General features: G+C 42.0%; 1 protein-coding gene across 1 annotated transcript in view; it reads left to right on the forward strand.

The window, feature by feature from the left end:
• E(bx) (nucleosome-remodeling factor subunit NURF301 E(bx)) overlaps positions 1 to 18,732 on the forward strand; it is a 126,104-nt gene that overhangs the window by 85,839 nt on the left and 21,533 nt on the right. The window contains exons 20-21 of the mRNA XM_080280600.1: positions 6,499 to 6,766; positions 15,353 to 15,503. Coding sequence (XP_080136726.1) covers positions 6,499 to 6,766; positions 15,353 to 15,503 — 419 coding nt within the window. The remainder of the gene's footprint in view (positions 1 to 6,498; positions 6,767 to 15,352; positions 15,504 to 18,732) is intronic.

The raw sequence follows: 18,732 nt of genomic DNA on the forward strand, positions 1-18,732 counted from the left end.
AGAGAAACACCTATATAACTCCCTCTGGACATGCATAGCACCTATTTAAGACCCAAATCACACCAATAAGGCACATAAATGACTGAAATAAATGCAAAAGAAACATAAAATGAGGGTTTAGAAGTAGGTTCATACAATAATAAAAATTCTGGTGACTGGCTCCTGGACTGGTACTTATGGACCCTAACCTAGCCTAACTCAGAAAAACACCTTCCTACTGCACATGCATAGCTCCTGACACCCTATTCACACCAATAAAGGACATTAAAGAGTGAAATGAGGTAAGTATAGTATGGAAAAAAGTATAGTATGAAACATTCTTATGTCCGGATAGTGGGGATGTTCGGATATTGGGTGTCCGGATATTAGAGTGATTACTGTATTACTGTATGAGCCAAGTTAGTTAGGTGTGCCATGGCCTCATCCTGTATTTGTTGAAGTAACCACAAAGGTGGACGCTGCAGGAGGCGAATGAAAAGGTGAAGGGTGGCATCATCAGCGTATGTGTGGATGGGGTTAGATGTACACTCGGCAAGATTTCCGACTTGACCACCTGGTTGCGGGATTTGGCTAACGTGGCAACAGCACGCGCCCGCGTGTGTGTGTGTACATGCCCAACAATTTTTGAATGGCTAAGCTTCATCCTGCAAATTATATCATGTGGCCATTGTATTATGCTATGATATAGGCTAATAAATATTATATGATTGGGATAATGGGCTGTGCACTATACTATACAGGGTATATAGTCTGAGTTATATAAAATAATTCTCTTGCCTTGTAGTGTGAACCACGATACAGGTTGAGTTGTGGTTTGGAAACAGAGGGTAAGTTCACTCAGAAATGGCGTGATGTAGGGGGAAGGGGGGAATATGGGAGTGAGCGGCCAACAGTTATATATTCTTAGTCATTACAGTACGGTTATTAAGTTGTCAATGATATCCTGTATCCTAAATAATAATAAACCTATTTATTTTTATTGTCTTGTTTCCTGTACACCAGGAAACCATTTACTACTGGGTGGTAACCATATAACCAAATTTTGGCACCTGGTGGTTTAGTGGGTAATTATTGCGCTCCAGTCAGATTGAGCCGGAGAAAGTTTATATCCAAGGGGTGGTTGGGGTTGATTGCTCATTAACCAAATTTTGGCACCTGGTGGTTTAGTGGGTAATTATTGCGCTCCAGTCGGATTGAGCCAGTGAAGGTTTATATCCAAGGGGTGGTTGGGGTTGATTGCTCATGTAATGCCACTCAGGGATGAGTGAGGCTGGTCACTCTCATCTTAAATGTCGAGACCAACTGCCTAGCCCCGGGCTCCTATGCTCCTCTTGGGGCAATGTAGGATTGGATGATGGATGGATGAATGGATCTTTATATAGACCTGATTACTCACTAGGATACCCCCTCCCTCGTTAAAAGAAAACATGCAACCCACTCTACCATCTCGACTCTCTCTCTCTCTCTCTCAGCTGGCTATCAGTACACACACACACACACACACACACACACACACACACACACACACACACACACACACACACACACAGAGGCGCGTTGTTGCCACGTTTGCCAAATCCCGCAACCAGGTGGTCCTGTCGGAAATTTTGCTGAGTGTACATTATAGAAGGTCATTGATGAATAAAAGGAAGAGAGTTGGTGGTAGGACAGACCTGAGGAACACCACTATTGATAGCACTAGAAGAAGAATGGTGGCCATCTACAACAGCAGCTATAGAACGGTCAGAAGGGAAGCTAGAGATGAAGACACAGATAGAAGGATAGAAATCGTAAGAGGCAAAGGTTTTGCCAAAAGCCCAAAAAGAGAATGACCAGGAGTCCGAAAGGTAGGTGAGCAGGTTGCCAGTGGACCGTCCATGGTGGAACCCATACTGACGATCAGAAGGTTGTGATAGGAAAGATGCATTAAAATTTTTTTGTTAAGAATAGACTTGAAAACTTTTGAAACTCAGTATGTTAAAGCAGTTGGGCAATAGAGGGATGGGAATGGTCACCCATCTTTGGGATAGGCTGAATGAGAGCAAACTTCCGGCAAGAAAGAAAGGTCCAAGTTTTTTTAAATAACAAAATGGAGGAAGGAAAAACAAATGAATAAAAGAAAATAATCCATACACCAGATTACTGGTGTCCTCTGTTCATAAAATATCTTTAACAGTTAGGCTTGAACAGCTGTGGGTTGAAATTTGGAAGGAAACAACTCTGGGGAAGCGAGTTCCAGAGAGACGCAGTTCAGGGAATGAAAGAATGCTGATAGGCAGAAGTTCTGCAATATGGCTGAGTGACATTCCAGTCATAAGCGCTACCAGATGCCCGTGTAGCATGAGGGAAGGCATGGAGAGGTGGCACCATGGACGCAACTTCGTCTGAGCATTTGCCAAAAAAATATCTGTAAAATAATGCAAGGGAGGCAACATTCCTTCTTACTTGCAGGGGAGGTAGTTTATTAATTATTCTAACAGCTTTGTTCTGAATTTTGTTTCGTTGTTTTAATGCAACCTCTCCACATCCACTCCACAAGGGTGAGCAATATTCAAGCTGAGAGCGCACATGACTCATATAAATTATAGCTAACTGCTCATCAGCGAAGAAGTTACGGACTCTGTACAATAATCCAAGTTTCTTTGAGGCGGTTTTAGCAAGTGATCTGACATGAGAGGTCCAGCTGAGGGCATTGTTAAGTGAGATGCCAAGAATTTCAATACTTTTGGAGATGGGAGTATTAGTAGCACTGAAGTTTATGTACGAATCTGGCAGTATCTGTCGATTAGTAAACTGTATATATTTAGTTTTACTAGCATTAAAAGAGACAAGGTTGTTTTGTCCCCATTCACTGATCGTAGATAGATCTTGATTTATGGAGATGGCTGTACTGAGTTGAGAGGTAGAGATATTAGACTTTGTAAATGGGTGTCTGAGTGTGAATGAACTATGTAGTGTTGAGTCATCTGCAGATGAATGAATGGGATTGTGGGTGCTAGACAAAGGCAAAAGAGTTGCCTAGGCAGGGTGTAAACACAGAAGCATAGTTCTTGAGGACAACAGGAAGGATCCGGTCAGGCCCATATGTCTTGTTAGTATTCAGGGTAGTGATGGCAGAAAATACATCAACTGAAGACGTTTTTAATGTCAGCCATGAGGAAGTCAGAGGGGAGAAGTGATGGAGGAACAGCATCGGAATCGTCTAAGTTGGAATTGGAGGGGAAAGTCTGAGCGAAGAGTTCTGCTTTATCAGTAGAGGAAATGGCTACAGAGCCATCAGATTGGAAAAGAGGAGGGAAGGATGATGAGGTAAAGTTGTTAGATATGTTTTTGGCAAGGTGCCAGAAGGAAGAGGAAGAATATGAGTTGGAGAGCTCAGAGCATTTAGTACGAATGAAATTATTTTTAGCGGAGCGAAGAACAGACTTAGCACGATTCCAGGCACAGACATAAAATAGATAAGATTCAGAGGGTGGTTGGCTCTGGTACCTTTAGTAGGCCCTCTCCTTGTTGTGGACAGCATTAGAACAAGCATGATTAAACCAAGTTTTCTTTTTGCATTAGTCGTAGGATATGAGAAAGGAATGTATGCTTCCATGCCCGCAAGGGACACTCAAATGGCTCAGCCATGGAAGTAATAACCATTCCAGGGAAAATTCAAGAAGTGCTGCTTGAAGGCCTCCCAATCAGCAGCTCCAAACTGCCACAAACATCACTTACATACTCAGCTTGACTTTGTTATATAGATATATGGAGTATATGTCAGACCAGACAAGCAAGGAATGTGGAAACTATTGAAAATTTATGGAGTAGATGAGAAGTTGCTGAATGTTCTCAAGAGTATTTATGTTAAAGGGTCAGGGCTGCAGTACATTTGGAGAGTAAACTAATTGAGCTCTTTATTTGAATGTTGGATTGAAATGGGGATGTGTCACATCTCCATAGTTGTTGTTTGGCTGAGCAGATCCATCAACCACATGCAAGCAACTGGTGCTGCATGGCTGTCCCATGCAGTGAACTGAATTTCCCTTGTGGCTGACAGCTCCTTGCCACAGTGATGCCCAGGCAAAAGTGTGGTGTTTTGGTTGCCAATACAGTATGTGTATAAATGGAGTTATGAAAGTGATAACAGGGTAGTGCAAAGTATATTGGAGTGTCCTTAGTGAGATAGGGTAGGGTTTGGAAAGTGCATGTACAGTAGTTTGCTGATGATTCTGTAGTAAGTGATGATGAATGGGAAGTGCACGACTTGGTGAATGAGTTTGGAAGTGTTTGGAAGAAACAAAATCTAAAAGTGAATGTAGCTAAGAATAAAGTTATGGTATTTGAGAGAAATGAAGTCACAGAGTGCGCAGTGAAGTTGGATGGTCAGGAAATAGAGAATTTGATTGTACTGTATTAAGTATTTAGGTAGCGTAATGAGTTAGGTTGGGAGTTTAGAGGGTGAAGTGCTTGAAAGGGTACAGCAGGAAACAAAGGTTGGCAGCTCACTGAAAGCAGTGATAAGGAATTGGGAAGTGGTTATGGGAGTAAAAAGTCACTGCATGACAGTATTGTGATCTCGGTCTATCTGTCTACTGCCAGACGCCTTCATCCTGTAAGGGGTGGCCACAAACAAATTGCCTCCATGTCACCTGGTCCCTTGCCATTTCTCTGCCCTGCTCCCAGCTCACACCCCCCTCTTTCATATACCTCTCCACTCCATCTCTCCATCTCATCCTTGGCCTCCCTTCCCTCTCCCCCTTTACGCCTGACGAACATACACTCTCCTCATTAGTCTCTTGCTCTCCTTCCTCTTCACATGGCCAAACCACCCCAGTGTATTTCTCCTAATGCTATCTATCACATGCACATCCACTCCACAATGCTCCTTCACTTCCTTATTTGTCAGTTTGTCTCTTCATGTAACTCCACATGCTCCTCTCAAATAACTCATTTCCACTGCTCTCATTCTTGTCTTGTGTTCTTCCAACAAGGTCCAAGCTTCCATATGTTAGAGTTGGTATCACAATACTGTCATGCAGTGACTTTTTTACTTCCATGCTCACTTTCCTGTTTCTTATCACTGCTTTCAAAGTACCAGCAACCTTTCTTCCTAGTTGTACTCTTTCAAGCACTTCACGCTCCAAACGTCTATCCTTATTTATCACACTACCCAAGCTTAAATGCACTCATTTTCCAGTCCTCATCATCCAGCCTCACTGTACTTCTAGTGACTTCATTTCTCTCGAAGACCATAACTTTGCTCTTCCCTACATTCACCTTTAGAGTCCATTTCTTACACATTCTTCCAAACTCATTTGCCAAGCCTTGGTTGATGGGTGCCCCCACCTACCACATGATGGATGCCGTCACGTACCACTTGTGATCTCCACTATTACATATTGAAGTGAAGCTTCAGCCCTGTTGGAAGGGCACTAGTCAAGAGTTAGAAGAGTGGAAACGAGTTATTTGAGAGAATCATGTGGAGGTACATGGAGACACAGACAGACAAAATGAGAAGTAAAGGAGCTTTGTAGTATTGATGTAGATGTGATTGAAAGTGTAAGGAGAATACTCCCAAGATGGTTTCATTATGTGATGAGTATGAAGAATGAGAGACTGACTGGAAGGGTGTATATGAGTGAGGTTGAAAGGGGAAGGTATTCTAAGGATGAGAGGAGGAATGGAGTGGAGGAATATATGAAGGGGGGGGTGGGGAGTGAGTTGGAGGGAGGGCAGCCAAATGACAGAGGACAGGTCAGAATGGAGGTGATCTGTAGATGGTCTCCTCTTACAGTTTTAAGGCATCTAGCTGTAGACTGATTGATAGATAGACAAAGGTTATTTTTGTGTAAACTAGTATATCTTCATGTGTCAGGGATTGATATTGATAGAAGAGCTTTAAAATATATAGGAATACCCCGGTTTAACAATGCAGTTGGTTAAGTAAAAACCCATCGCTAGGTGGGGTATTGTATCTCGGGGTAGATTTGACATGTAAAGTATAGAGATGCATTTTTTAGCTTTGGGTTTCCCCCCCAACCAAGCCCTAACCCCACCCAAATGGGTCCAAAAACAAGTTTCTAGCTAACCTAAACCCCCAAATAGCTTTAAAACAAGCTAAACTAAGCTCAGAAGCAGATTATAACTCACCTAAACCCAAAAATAAAATCAGAAAATCATCAAAAATATGTCTGGAAATAATCAAACGTAGTAAACTGTACCCCAAAATGACAAAGATCATTCCACCTGTGACTAAAACACATTAATCCAGTCGAAAAACAGTTTATAAATCAACCTAAACACAAAATTCAAATCTATAATATCATCAAAATCGATTTTTAAAAAATCATTATACTGGGGTTGGCCATCATCAGCGGGGTAGGATGGTATTTCTACCCCCATCGTCAGGTCGGGGTGTCGCATCAAGGGGTATCATGTCTCGGAGTCTGCCTGTAGTCTGCTTTCTTAAATAAGAGCTTTAATATCTAGTTCATTCTCCTGTTGCCTTGTCAGAGTCATCAGCATCACAGGTGTCATCATCTGGGGTGCCTCTATCTGATGCCACACACTTGGTGCATCCATCCCCCTCACCAGACACCCCTGGCCTGCCCCACCATGCTCAGCCTGCCACCCCAGCACCCAGCAAGGCTGTCACCACCTCTGCTACCACCAAGTCACCATCTGGAGCCAAGAGTTCATCAAAATCATCATCTAAAAAGTCATCAAAGAACAAGTCTAAGAAGATCGTGTGCATATGTCGGACACCATTTGATGATACCAAGTGAGTGTTCCAAACACGCTCTTTTTTTATATTGATTCGGTGATTCAGACTTCTGAATGAATTTTTTAATGTCTTGAATCAGATTACGTTCTTTTTAGTTTATTCCTGCTGTCTCCAGCAAGTTTTGTTAACATCAAGAAATAATTTGTTGTTGTACAGTTAGAAACAGTCTTCCAGAACTTCTTTGCAATGTGATTCTCTTCCGGAGTTGAGTATATTTTTTGGAAGGTAGCAAAAATAAAAGTTTTAAAGACATCATTGGACTGAAGGGGATAATGTTCATTATTCTTGCACCAGACTATTTCAAATAATTATTATAAAAAAGGTCATAAAAATTAGAAGAAACAAGAGTATGTGCATTTATCAGGGATCAGTGAATGAGAAATGAAAGTTTCAAACATCAGATGAACTAAGTAATCTCTTTGATACTGGGAATTTACAAGGCCTGGTACTGATTTCAGTTTTGCATATCATTTTTGCACTTTTTCTTAGCCAGGAAGATCTGAGTTAGGTTAGATATGTATTTTATTTTCTTTGTACCATATCAGGTTAAGTTAGTTTGTTCATCAGTTAGGTTCAGATAAGTTAGGGTAAAAAAAAAAAAAAAGAGAGAGAGAGAGAGAGAGAGAGAAAATTTAATGGATTAATGGAGAAAGATCATCCTGGGAAAAATCAAACCACATTGTGCAAAAATGGTAGCTACATAATGAAGATCTGTGGTCCGAGCAGATGTTGACCATGAATATTTTGGCAAAAACCAGTTAAAGAGCACTCCACCTGTAGCCTTCTGGAGAACAAGTTTGAGAGTATCAGTACTTCACCTGTAGTTTATGGGTTAGTTACACACAATACTTTCACTAGGACATTTTGTCACTGATAGTGGAGCTTCCATTTCTTTTTTACTTGTCTGAAAGAGGTCTTATAGCCTTGCCCTAGATATTGGTTTGTTCACCACCCATACTTGTCCAGCATACTCTGCACTATAGAGCATGTTCATTCTCCCCATTATCTTCTGCTCTCGCACTCATTTGCTGCATCATCACATTTCAGTCTTTCCACTTTTCCATGTGAACAAGATTCTAACCTACCTACAACCCCTCCCCATTATCTTTTTCATATGTTCCACAGGTAAAATCTCCTTCCCTCCACTCTTTAATGTCAGCAAGATTCTAGCTCAAACCCAATCCTTCCCCATTATCTTCTGCATGTATTCCATGCATAAACCTTTCCTGTGCTCCTCATCAGAAGTAGCTAATAACACACAGTAAACAACCCTTCCATGTAGTGATGTATTTTTTTCATCCCATTCTTGCTAAATATAGACATTTTATGCAGCTGTAGGGAGTAGACTGTAGCACCAGTCGAACAGGGCAGTACTCCCGAGGTTGATGGCAAGCTGGTGATAGGGAGAGCTGGAGCTCCCGTTTCACCAGCCCTCAGGACTTGATCCTGACCATCTCCCTTTTCTGAACATTTTCAGTGAATTCATTTACACAGAGAGTAGGCCAGCATGCTCTCATGATACCTCTACCTTCAACTGTCTACACCACACTACATGCGCATAACATATCACACCTTCTATTCACATCTTTAGTAATGGCCGCTGCAATCTCACAATCAAATGAGGTGGTATCTCGGATTGCCACCACCGGCAGGGTAGGGCTGGAGGCACAGGGTCCTCCCGGTCGCTATCAAGCGACTGTGCCAGCAGCGACTGTTGCTATTTCCGGAAAAACTCGTCGGCGAAGAGGTGACGGTGTGGCCTTATTCTTTACCAACATCCGCGGCCTTACCACGCAATTTAAACTCAGTTCATTTTTTCCTTCAGTCCATATCCCCTTTGGCCCTTTTCCTCAGAGAACCACAAATCTCACCCTCTACCGATATATCTCCATTTGTTTTCCCGGTTACCATCTCCTTACAAACTTTCGAAACAAGGGCGGCACCTGTTGTTATATCAAATCCCAATATGCAGTTGATACTATTTTAAACTTCACTTCATCCAGTTTTGATTACTCATTATATAAATTAAATTGCCAAAACATTACCAAATATATCTGTGTAGTTTATCGTTCCCCCAATGCTTCTTCGGAGCCCAGTGTATTTGATTCCATATCCACTCAGTTGAGTAACCTTGACCTTGCCCTTGGCAATGAAATTACCATTTTGGGTGATTTTAACATACACAATGTTGAATGGCTATTGCATTCTGCCCGGACTGACGACGCTGGTCTAGAATGCGAGCTATTTGCGGAATCGTTTAATCTCACCCAGTTGGTAAAGCAACCAACCAGAATACCTGATAACCCTGACCATAATGCCCATCTCTTGGATTTATTCTTGACAAATAATCCAGATCAATACAGGATAGAGGTACTGTCACCACTTGGATCCTCTGACCACAATCTCATCAAAGCCTCATTAGTTAACCCTCCTACACCTCCCCATTCCGAACCTGTCAGGGTGACCCGATGGCACTTTGACAGGGCAGACTGGGATGGATTTAGAAATTATCTTGCTGATGTTCCATGGCAGTCTTTCTTCTCTAGTGATCCCAATTCTACCCAGTCCCACATTTGTGACTTAATACTAGCTGGTATGGATTTATTCATACCAAGTCAACAATTCACTAAAAGATCAAACTCTCCAAAATGGTTTGATGGCAATTGTGCCAGAGCAACAGCCCAAAAGTCATTAGCATATAACTCTTACTTAAAATCAAAAACACCTGAATCACTCTCCCAATTTAAAATTGCTAGAAATCATGCAAAAGCTGTATTAAATCTATCCAAATCAAACTTTCTTCAAAAGCAAGCATCAAAACTACTTAACAACCCTAATGACAATAGAATATTCTGGTCAACTCTTAATTCTTTCAATAATAACTTTAACAAGTCATCTTCCATTCCCCCACTAAAATCTTCAGATGGCAATATTACAAATGACCCGTGGGAAAGCAGATATCTTTGCTAGTACCTTTGCAAGAAACTCTACCATAGATGATACCAGCCAGAATGTCTCAGTACTGGAACTTGATTCTCCCAAAATTGCCCCACTTAAAATACAGACAAGATTTGTAAAATCCATCCTAGACAATTTACCTACCAACAAAGCTCCAGGTCCAGATGGAATTCCGCCAATTGTTTTGAAAAAATGTTCCCCTGAACTTGCCTCTGTCCTAGCTAAATTATTCAGACTATGCATACGTACTTCTTTATTCCCAAATTCATGGAAAGAAGCCAATATCCACCCAGTTCCGAAGAAAGGAAGTTCGTCTGACCCCTCCAATTACAGACCAATAGCTATCACATTTTCTCTTGGTAAGGTATTTGAAACTTTAATTAATAAGCATATTGTTAAACATCTTGAATCCAACAACTTAATTAATGATAGACAATACGGTTTTCGCCACGAAAGATCCACCATTGACATACTCAATCTCTTAACTCATACCATCCATCAATCAATTGATCTTTTTGGAGAAACTCATGCAGTAGCTCTTGATATCTCTAAAGCTTTCGACAGAGTATGGCACCGTTCCCTGCTGTCCAAACTCCCTTGCTATGGACTAACGTCTTTTGTTCCTTTGATTTCTTCTTATCTTAGTGACAGGAAAATAAGAGTAAAAGTAGATGATGTATATTCGAATTTCCACTCAATTAACACCCCGGCGTGCCGCAGGGATCAGTTCTGGCGCCAACCCTATTTCTGGTTCATATTAATGATCTCTTATCTGTCACTCACAATCCCATTCACTCATATGCAGATGACTCAACACTACATAGTTCATTCACACTCAGACATCCATTTACAAAGTCTAATATCTCTACCTCTCAACTCAATACAGCCATCTCCATAAATGAAGATCTATCTACAATCAGTGAATGGGGACAAAACAACCTTGTCTCTTTTAATGCTAGTAAAACTAAATATATACAGTTTACCAATAGACAGATATTGCCAGACTCGTACATTACCTTCAGTGCTACTAATATTCCCATCTCCAAAAGTATTGAAATTCTTGGTGTCTCACTTAACAGTGCCCTCAGCTGGACCTCTCATGTCAGATCACTTGCTAAAACCGCCTCAAAGAAACTTGGATTATTGTACAGAGTCCGTAACTTCTTCGCCGATGAGCAGTTAGCTATAATTTATAAGAGTCATGTGCGCTCTCAGCTTGAATATTGCTCACCCTTGTGGAATGGTTGTGGAGAGGTTGCATTAAGGCAACTAGACAAAATTCAGAATAAAGCTGTTAGAATCATTAACAACCCTGCCATTACATATAAACTACCTCCCCTGCAAGTAAGAAGGAATGTTGCCTCCCTTGCATTATTTTACAGATATTTTTTTTTGGCAAATGCTCAGGCAGTTGCGTCCATGGTGCCACCTCTCCATGCCTTCCCTCGTGCTACACGGGCATCTGGTAGCGCTCATGACTGGAATGTCACTCAACCATATTGCAGAACTTCTGCCTATCAGAATTCTTTCATTCCCCGAACTGCATCTCTCTGGAACTCGCTTCCCCAGAGTTGTTTTCCTCCAAATTTCAACCTACAACTCTTCAAGTCTAACTGTTACAGATATTTTATGAACAGAGGACACCAGTAATCTGGTGTATGGATTATTTTTTTTTCTCCATTTGTTTTTCCTTCCTCCGTTCTGTTATTTAAAAAAAAAAAAAAAAAAAAAAAAAAAAAAAAATGAATGTGTAAATCAAAACATATACAGTACAAACTTCCAAATCTGAACATCCAGTCTCCAAAAACCTCCACATTCCAAAGTAGTAGTAGTAGTTGTTCCCTAGGCAGTCTGGTCAAACAGCCCTGAGTCCCTTAGGAAGGCCATGGCCGAGACTGGGCTTTCCCACAGAGCTCTCAAAGAGTATATGTTGTGTTGTTGGCATAGGAGATTGTGTGCAATGTAGTCTTCCATAATATGCTTAATAGTATGGGGTGCTGTGTTACATCCTGGACAGGCATCAGCAACGGAGTCATCCAGCCTCTTCTGGTAGCTTAAGAGGGCTGGATGGTGCCCACATCTCAGCCTGGCCAGGTGGACCCTGTCGTCACGAGGGAGTTAGGATTCAGTAGGGTGGATGTCAGGAGGCCGTGCATGCAGTTGTGTGTTGTCTTTAAGGGCCTGAATGGAGCGGCGAGTGATTTGAGTGTGGATATGCTTCTGGAAGCTGGTCTGAGGGGGGAAAGATGACAGTATAGTAAGTGAAAGGTGCGTATTGTGGGTCTGTGGGGAACTGTCTCTTACGTCAGATGATACGTCAGTCTTCGGGATGGGGGTTTAGATGGCTGACTTGTTAAAAGTGATTGATGAGAGTGTTTGCTTGTTTTGTCTGTTGCTGTGATGGCGGCAAGTGAGTGTGTAGTGTTGCTGCTGGAGAGTGTGATGCTGTTTAGTGTTTTGTAGGGTTTACTGGTGTTTGTTTTGTGGTCAAGTGTTTGGAGATAATTATTCCAGTTTAGTGTTTGCTGTTCTGATATTTTATTGTTAATCTGAGTGTTGAGTTCTTGTATTTGTTGTACGGTGTCTTGTGTATGGGGTGTTGGGGAGTGTCGCAGTGTGTCCCGTTGACTGATGAGGCTTTGAATTTCTGGTGTGAAGTTGGGGTTGTCTCTCTTTCCGATGCCTCTAGGGATGTGTCTATTGTCTGCGTTTTGTATAACTGTATTGAAAGTGTGCACAGCAGTGTTGATGTTTGTGATGGGTGTACAGCTTAGTGTTTCAAAATGTTGTTCTGTTTCAGTTGCAAAGGCCTTCCAGTTGGCTGTCTTATAATTAGCGTATGTGTGTCTGTGGCCAGCTGGGGTGATTCTGGTTTTGGTAGTAATGATGATTGGGAGGTGATCAGAACCTAGGGTTTTGACCACTCTCCAGGATGTAGTGGGGGCAAGGTTTGGGGAGCAGAAGGTGATGTCTGGGGATGATGGGAGGAAGAGGGCTTGGTGTGGGATATGAGTATGTTGATCTAGATTGTTCAGTATGAAAAGATGCTCTGTCTGGGGATGATGGGAGGAAGAGGGCTTGTTGTGGGATATGAGTATGTTGATCTAGATTGTTCAGTATGAAAAGATGATCTGTCTGGGATTGTAGTACCAGCCCTCTGTCTGTGTCAGGGTTGTTGACATGCCAGGCCAACGACTTGGCGTTGAAATCACCACCCAGGATGATGTTGGGTATGTTAGTGATGTGGTGTATCTGTGGAGAGTAATTGTGTGGCACTGTGGGGGATGATTGGGGGGGAATGTATGTGTTAGCGATTGTTATTTGATTTGTTAGCAGTGCATATTGTAATTGATTGTATTTCTGTTGTGGTGTCATGTGGGGGGAGAAGTGACTTTGTGTGTGCACTGGTATCTGCAAAGTTGATGGATTTGTGTACCAGGGTGATTCCACCGCCACCACCGTCAGCCCGGTTTTGTTGAATGGTGATGAAGTTATGAAATGTTGGTGTTTTCTGTGCTCTGTGTAGTTTTGTTTCTTGTAAGATGGCAATGTGTATGTTCTGTTGTTTGATGAATTGGTGTTTATGCTATATATGTTTAACCCTTTAACCGCGGGCATTGTTTTGCCCCAACTGGCCTCTCCCACGGGGGTTCCAGCCAAAATGTAAACAAACTTTAAACCTTTATAACTCTGCACAGAATAAATCTAGAGCGAAAAATAAGGTACCATTAGAAAGTACTAACCTTCGGCTTTGCAATGATGTAGGTTTCATGATTTTGTTGACTATCACTGGATGGGCAGTGCCATTAGAAGTGAGCGATCTAAAATCACTATTTTTCGCTCACACACCATTACCAAATGCCAACCTCATTCTGATAATAATACTATAAACATATATGAACACTGCACATACGATAAACACCCACTCTGTGTTCACTGAGGCAGGTAAAAGGCACTGTAATTGCCCGCACTTCACTGCCACATCAGCGGTGTTGTAATTACTATTTTTCGCTCACACACCATTACCAAATGCCAACCTCATTCTGTTAATAATACTATAAACATATATGAACACTGCACATACGATAAACACCCACTCTGTGTTCACTGAGGCAGGTAAAAGGCACTGTAATTGCCCGCACTTCACTGCCACATCAGCGGTGTTGTCACTCACACAGCTGGACAGATACTGATGCGTGTTTGGTCAGGGGTGGGGTGGGGGGCCCGGGGGGTGGGAGGAGGGAGGTGGGGGTCGGCTGGAGTGAAAGAACTTAATAGCTACTCTCCCTTGTAACAATTGGCGCACGGAAAAAACGCGCGGTATTCAAAATATTCACAAACATTCGAGAATGACACCCTCGGTTTGGTCCAGTTTTTGCAATGTCATTCTGGGATGACACCCGTGGTTAAAGGGTTAACTGAAGGATGTTTATGTTGTGTGTGTGATGTGTGTTGGCTGCTGCAGCACTGGGGGGAGGTGGTGGTGTGGGTGGAGGGGAAGGGGTAGGAGGAGGTTGTGATGGAGGTACGGCTGGATTAGGATGGGTTGGAATGGGAGGAGCTGGGAGATTGAATGGTGTGGGAAGGATCGGTGGGTTTGGCTGTGGAGGTGTGAAGGAAGTAGGAGTAGGGTTGGTGAGGGGGTTAGTGGGTGGGGGGAAGGGCCATAAGGAGCAGGTCCAGGTGTTTGTGTATTGTTTTCTGGGTGCAAGTGTTGTGCAGGTGTAATGGGTCCAATTCTTGCAGGGATTGCACTGAGCTGAACCCTTTGTCTGTTGGCTCGACGTGATAAGTTTTGAGAATGTTGGACATATGTATTTGTTGGTGGGTCCTGGATTGCTCTCAGATTCCCCGGCTAGAAGAAGTCATCGAGAAATGACTGCCGGGGAGTCATTTCTCGGTGTAGAAAAAACGGTGTTGTTGTGTGAGATGTGGTATTTGCCCGGGTGACCGAAGCCACTCCCAGGCACTCAGGCCCTGTGAGGGGCCAGGGGGGTTAACGATGGTTTGGCCCCCATGCTGTCTTCCTCTTCTCTTCGACAGCCTCTGGGGGTAGACCCACGGCAAAGACGCCACCGCTCCCAGTCCTCATTCCAAAGTATTTTTTCACGTCGTCATAGGGGTGTTGATATCACATGTTCTCACACAGTCAGTACATATATGAAGACAAAGTTCTTTTTTAGACATGTATAAGAGCAGATGATAAATTACTTATGCAAGGTACTTCATTGTATTTACTGTTCAGGATGCCGTAGACTGTTCATTACATGATTTTCTCATAGTTATCATTAGGGTTCCACTTTCCAAAGTATTCCATTTTGTGTATAGCCTTTGGAATGAAGCATTTCAGGTTTGAGAGTTTGTGCTGTATAACCTATCATCCACTTCAGTATTACCCAGTCAGGATTATAGTGGCCCAGGGCTAGGCCTGTCACTCAATATATTAAAGGCAAGAGTGACCAGTTGCTCACTCCTTAGCAGCATTACCTGAGGAGTAAACTCCAATCTCTTCAGTTCAAAAAAGTCTGTCCTAAGCAGCGTATAATTATCTGGTGATTGCAAGTCTAAAATGTAACAGACTTCTTTGGGCATTGATTGTGATCTTTAACCTATTTCGTACCCCAGATTCTATGTTGGGTGTGACCTGTGTGGTAATTGGTTCCACGGAGACTGTGTGGGCATCACAGAGGCAATGAGCCGCAGTATGACGGAATATGTGTGTGACGACTGTGCCAATGCCAAGCTTAACAAAGAACTCTTCTGCTTCTGTAGACAGGTGAGCTAAATATAACCAAAAGGTTTTAGCAGTAGAGTATTAAGGGACATTATGTGTCCTTGATTTTGTGTGTGGTCATTTACCTTTGTAGATGGGTAAGCCAAATTTGCCAGAAAGGTTTTAGAAGTACAGTGGATTCTCGAATTTCAATGGGCATGGGTACCTTAAAATCACCGCGAAATGCAAATCATCGAAATTTAAACTGAATTTCTCATGGAAAAAATTAGTTTAGGTCCAGGGCCTCCAAACCTAACCACGTAAAATCATTATTTTTTTGCCCACACCCCCTGTAAACTTTATGAACTATAATTGTGGTTAAGTAACTGTAGTTCTGCATTGTATTGCCATACTGTCAGCAAGTGTATACTTGGTGTATTTCTGCCCTTTCTTGTATTGCCATTTCTGTATTTCTGCCCTTTCTTGTATTGCCATTTCTCCTTTGGCTGTGAAGATTTAGAGGTGCCAGGCTGCTCTTGTCCATTACCACTGCTACCCGAAGAACCACTCTTGCTTGCCATCTTGAAACAGGTAAGTTTTGACGAAAATACAAAGAAAATACATGCAACTAAATTGCAGTGAAATGCATGTCCACACCTGGAAGGTACAGGCTGAAAGTGCGGCACTTGGCTGTGGAGGGCTGGCTGCTGTCAGGACAGTCGCAAGATGGCTGCCGACAACAGAACATCGCCTTGCACATGGCTTGTTGTTGTTGGTGCCTACTCCCATCTGGGAGCTCTTGTCCTTAAACATGACTTTTTTTCTCAGTCTCTGTTGTTCATTTCTATGCTACCTCTTACACAGGTATTCATAATTACTGTACTTCTCTTCATTTCAGTGTTCTGCATGCTGTATTATCTACCACCTGTAATTCATTTTGTTTGAGTATTTCTATTATTGATTCTTTTCCTTTAATTTCTCTTGTTATATCTTCGAGTTATTAAAGTACAGTAACCCCTCCAATATCCGGATCAATAGAGCCATAGGCAGGTCCGGATAGTGGTCCTGTCCGGATATTGGGCCCCAGCTTATGGACTAGTACTTACGGACCCTAACTCTGAAAAACACCTATACATCTCCCTCTGGACATGCATAGCACCTATTTAAGACCCAAATCACACCAATAAGGGACATAAAAGACTGAAATAAATGCAAAAGAACCATAAAATGAGGTTTTAGAGGTGAGTTTATACAATATTAAACATTCTGGGTACTTACAAGTCCCTTGGTCTTGGACTGGTTTGAACCGCCAGTTTGCAGTCCACAGTTAATCCTCTGCACTCTAAATTCTAATTTCTTAACACTGCACAACACTGTAAATTCCTGTGTGTTCTAGTGGCAAGGTATTGCAGTTTATTCACTGTTTATTCACAAAAAACAAGCACCTGTGGCTTGCACTGTTATGAGTATCTGCTCTCCATCGGAGTTAAGCTGTGACTGTTGATGTTGGTGGGGTAACAGAGTTGCCAGATCGCAACAGCCACATTACCAATCTCCTCAACTTTCATTGTCAAATATAACTTTTCATTACCAAATTCGTAAAGCTAGCATATATTCTTCACTAATTATATATACAAGTGGAAATACATGTAATCACTCTCCTTATAACTAACACCATGTTGATTATTTTCACACTATGTAGGGTAGCAGATTAATCAGAGAGAGCAAACAATCCACCATCTCCATCCTGTGTATCCTCATACATGTGAAAAATCCATTTGGTAATGCATTATTCTAATGCATTACCAAACGAATTTTTCATTACCAAATTGGCCCACACTTGGTAATGAAAAATACCAAATGGCAACCTGACAGGGGAGGGGGGAGGGGGAGGAAGGAAGGGGTGAAGGGACCATGGTGTAACAGCTGTTTGGCGCCAGGCGGGAATTTCAAATTATGGGAGGGAAAAAAGGTCAGATTTTTTTCGAATTTTTTGCAGTTTTTGGCCCATTTTGGGAATATTGGATCCCAGGAGGATTATGTCCGGTTAGTGGGGATGTTCGGATATTGGGCGTTCGGATATTAGAGGGATTACTGTATTGATTAATTAATAATGCTGTAAGTATATTTATAGAATGATGGGGAGTAGTCCAGGGTGCGAATTGTCCTGACGGGAAATCGTCCATGTTTTGACGGGGAATTATCTGATGGCAAATTGACTTGACGGTGAATTGTCTCGGAACCTTATCATCGTGTGCCCCACATGTGAATAAATGATGTTGATTTTCATTCTTTTCTTGGCACATGCCACATATGACATTAGGTTAGGCTCCTACTTTTTCTTATAATTTTCCTTCAGTTCCAGCATTTTGGTTCGCATCAAAAATATTATCTTTGCTTGTTTTGGTTGGAGTCTGGCCGTGAGAGCATTGAAATACGCAAGTTGGCATCGAAAAGTGAGGTAGGCAGACCACTCCAAAATGCATCGAAATTTGATTCTTCTAATTCTAAACTGTTGAAATTCGAGAATCCACTGTACACTAATACAAGTATACAGTAAGTTCATGTTATGTCACCTTTCTTAAATTTTACTATTATTTATTTATTTTGTTGTTTTATCCATGGTAAAGTGCAAAATGAGTGCCACGAGAGTTTAATTAATAGCTGTATCTATAAATTTGATATGCCATTTACCCCCATATACTGTGCATCACCAGATGTATGGAAAGATCCTTCCCCCCCCCCCCAACAGACAGTGAGGAGAACCTGCTGTAGTCCTTGCAGCACCTTTATTTGGACCAGTGTGTAAATACAGTAAAATCCCAATAACCTGGATTGTTGGGGGCAGAGGGGAGGCTGAGTTATGAGGTTTACCAAATTAAAGTTAGCTAATAAATTTTGCATGGCCTCAGAAACCATAAAATGCCCCCCCCCCACCTTATTATAACAAATAAATTTCACAGAGCCTTTTCTTGTATAGGTAGCGTAGACACACTTGTTTATGTTTGGGGCAGACTTAGTCCTTGGACAAAAAGTCTTTTTCGACGACATCTTTCCAGTATATCTTTATTTTGTTTGTACTAAAAGAGATAATTAGTAGATTATTCATTTTGAAGTCATGTAGTCAGTGGGGGCACCCATCATCCACTCACTCAGTGTAGTGGGACTCTTTTGGGGGGTAACTCTGCATTGAGTGACAAACCAAATTATTTCATGTAAACCAGGAAATCATTTAATACTCTGAATGGTAAACTTATAACCAGCCAATACTTGTTCCCAGCATATCAGTAAG

Source organism: Coenobita brevimanus, chromosome 85 (assembly GCF_032717465.1).
Source record: "Coenobita brevimanus isolate Jiangsu-jjx chromosome 85, ASM3271746v2, whole genome shotgun sequence".
Classification (NCBI taxonomy): domain Eukaryota; kingdom Metazoa; phylum Arthropoda; class Malacostraca; order Decapoda; family Coenobitidae; genus Coenobita; species Coenobita brevimanus.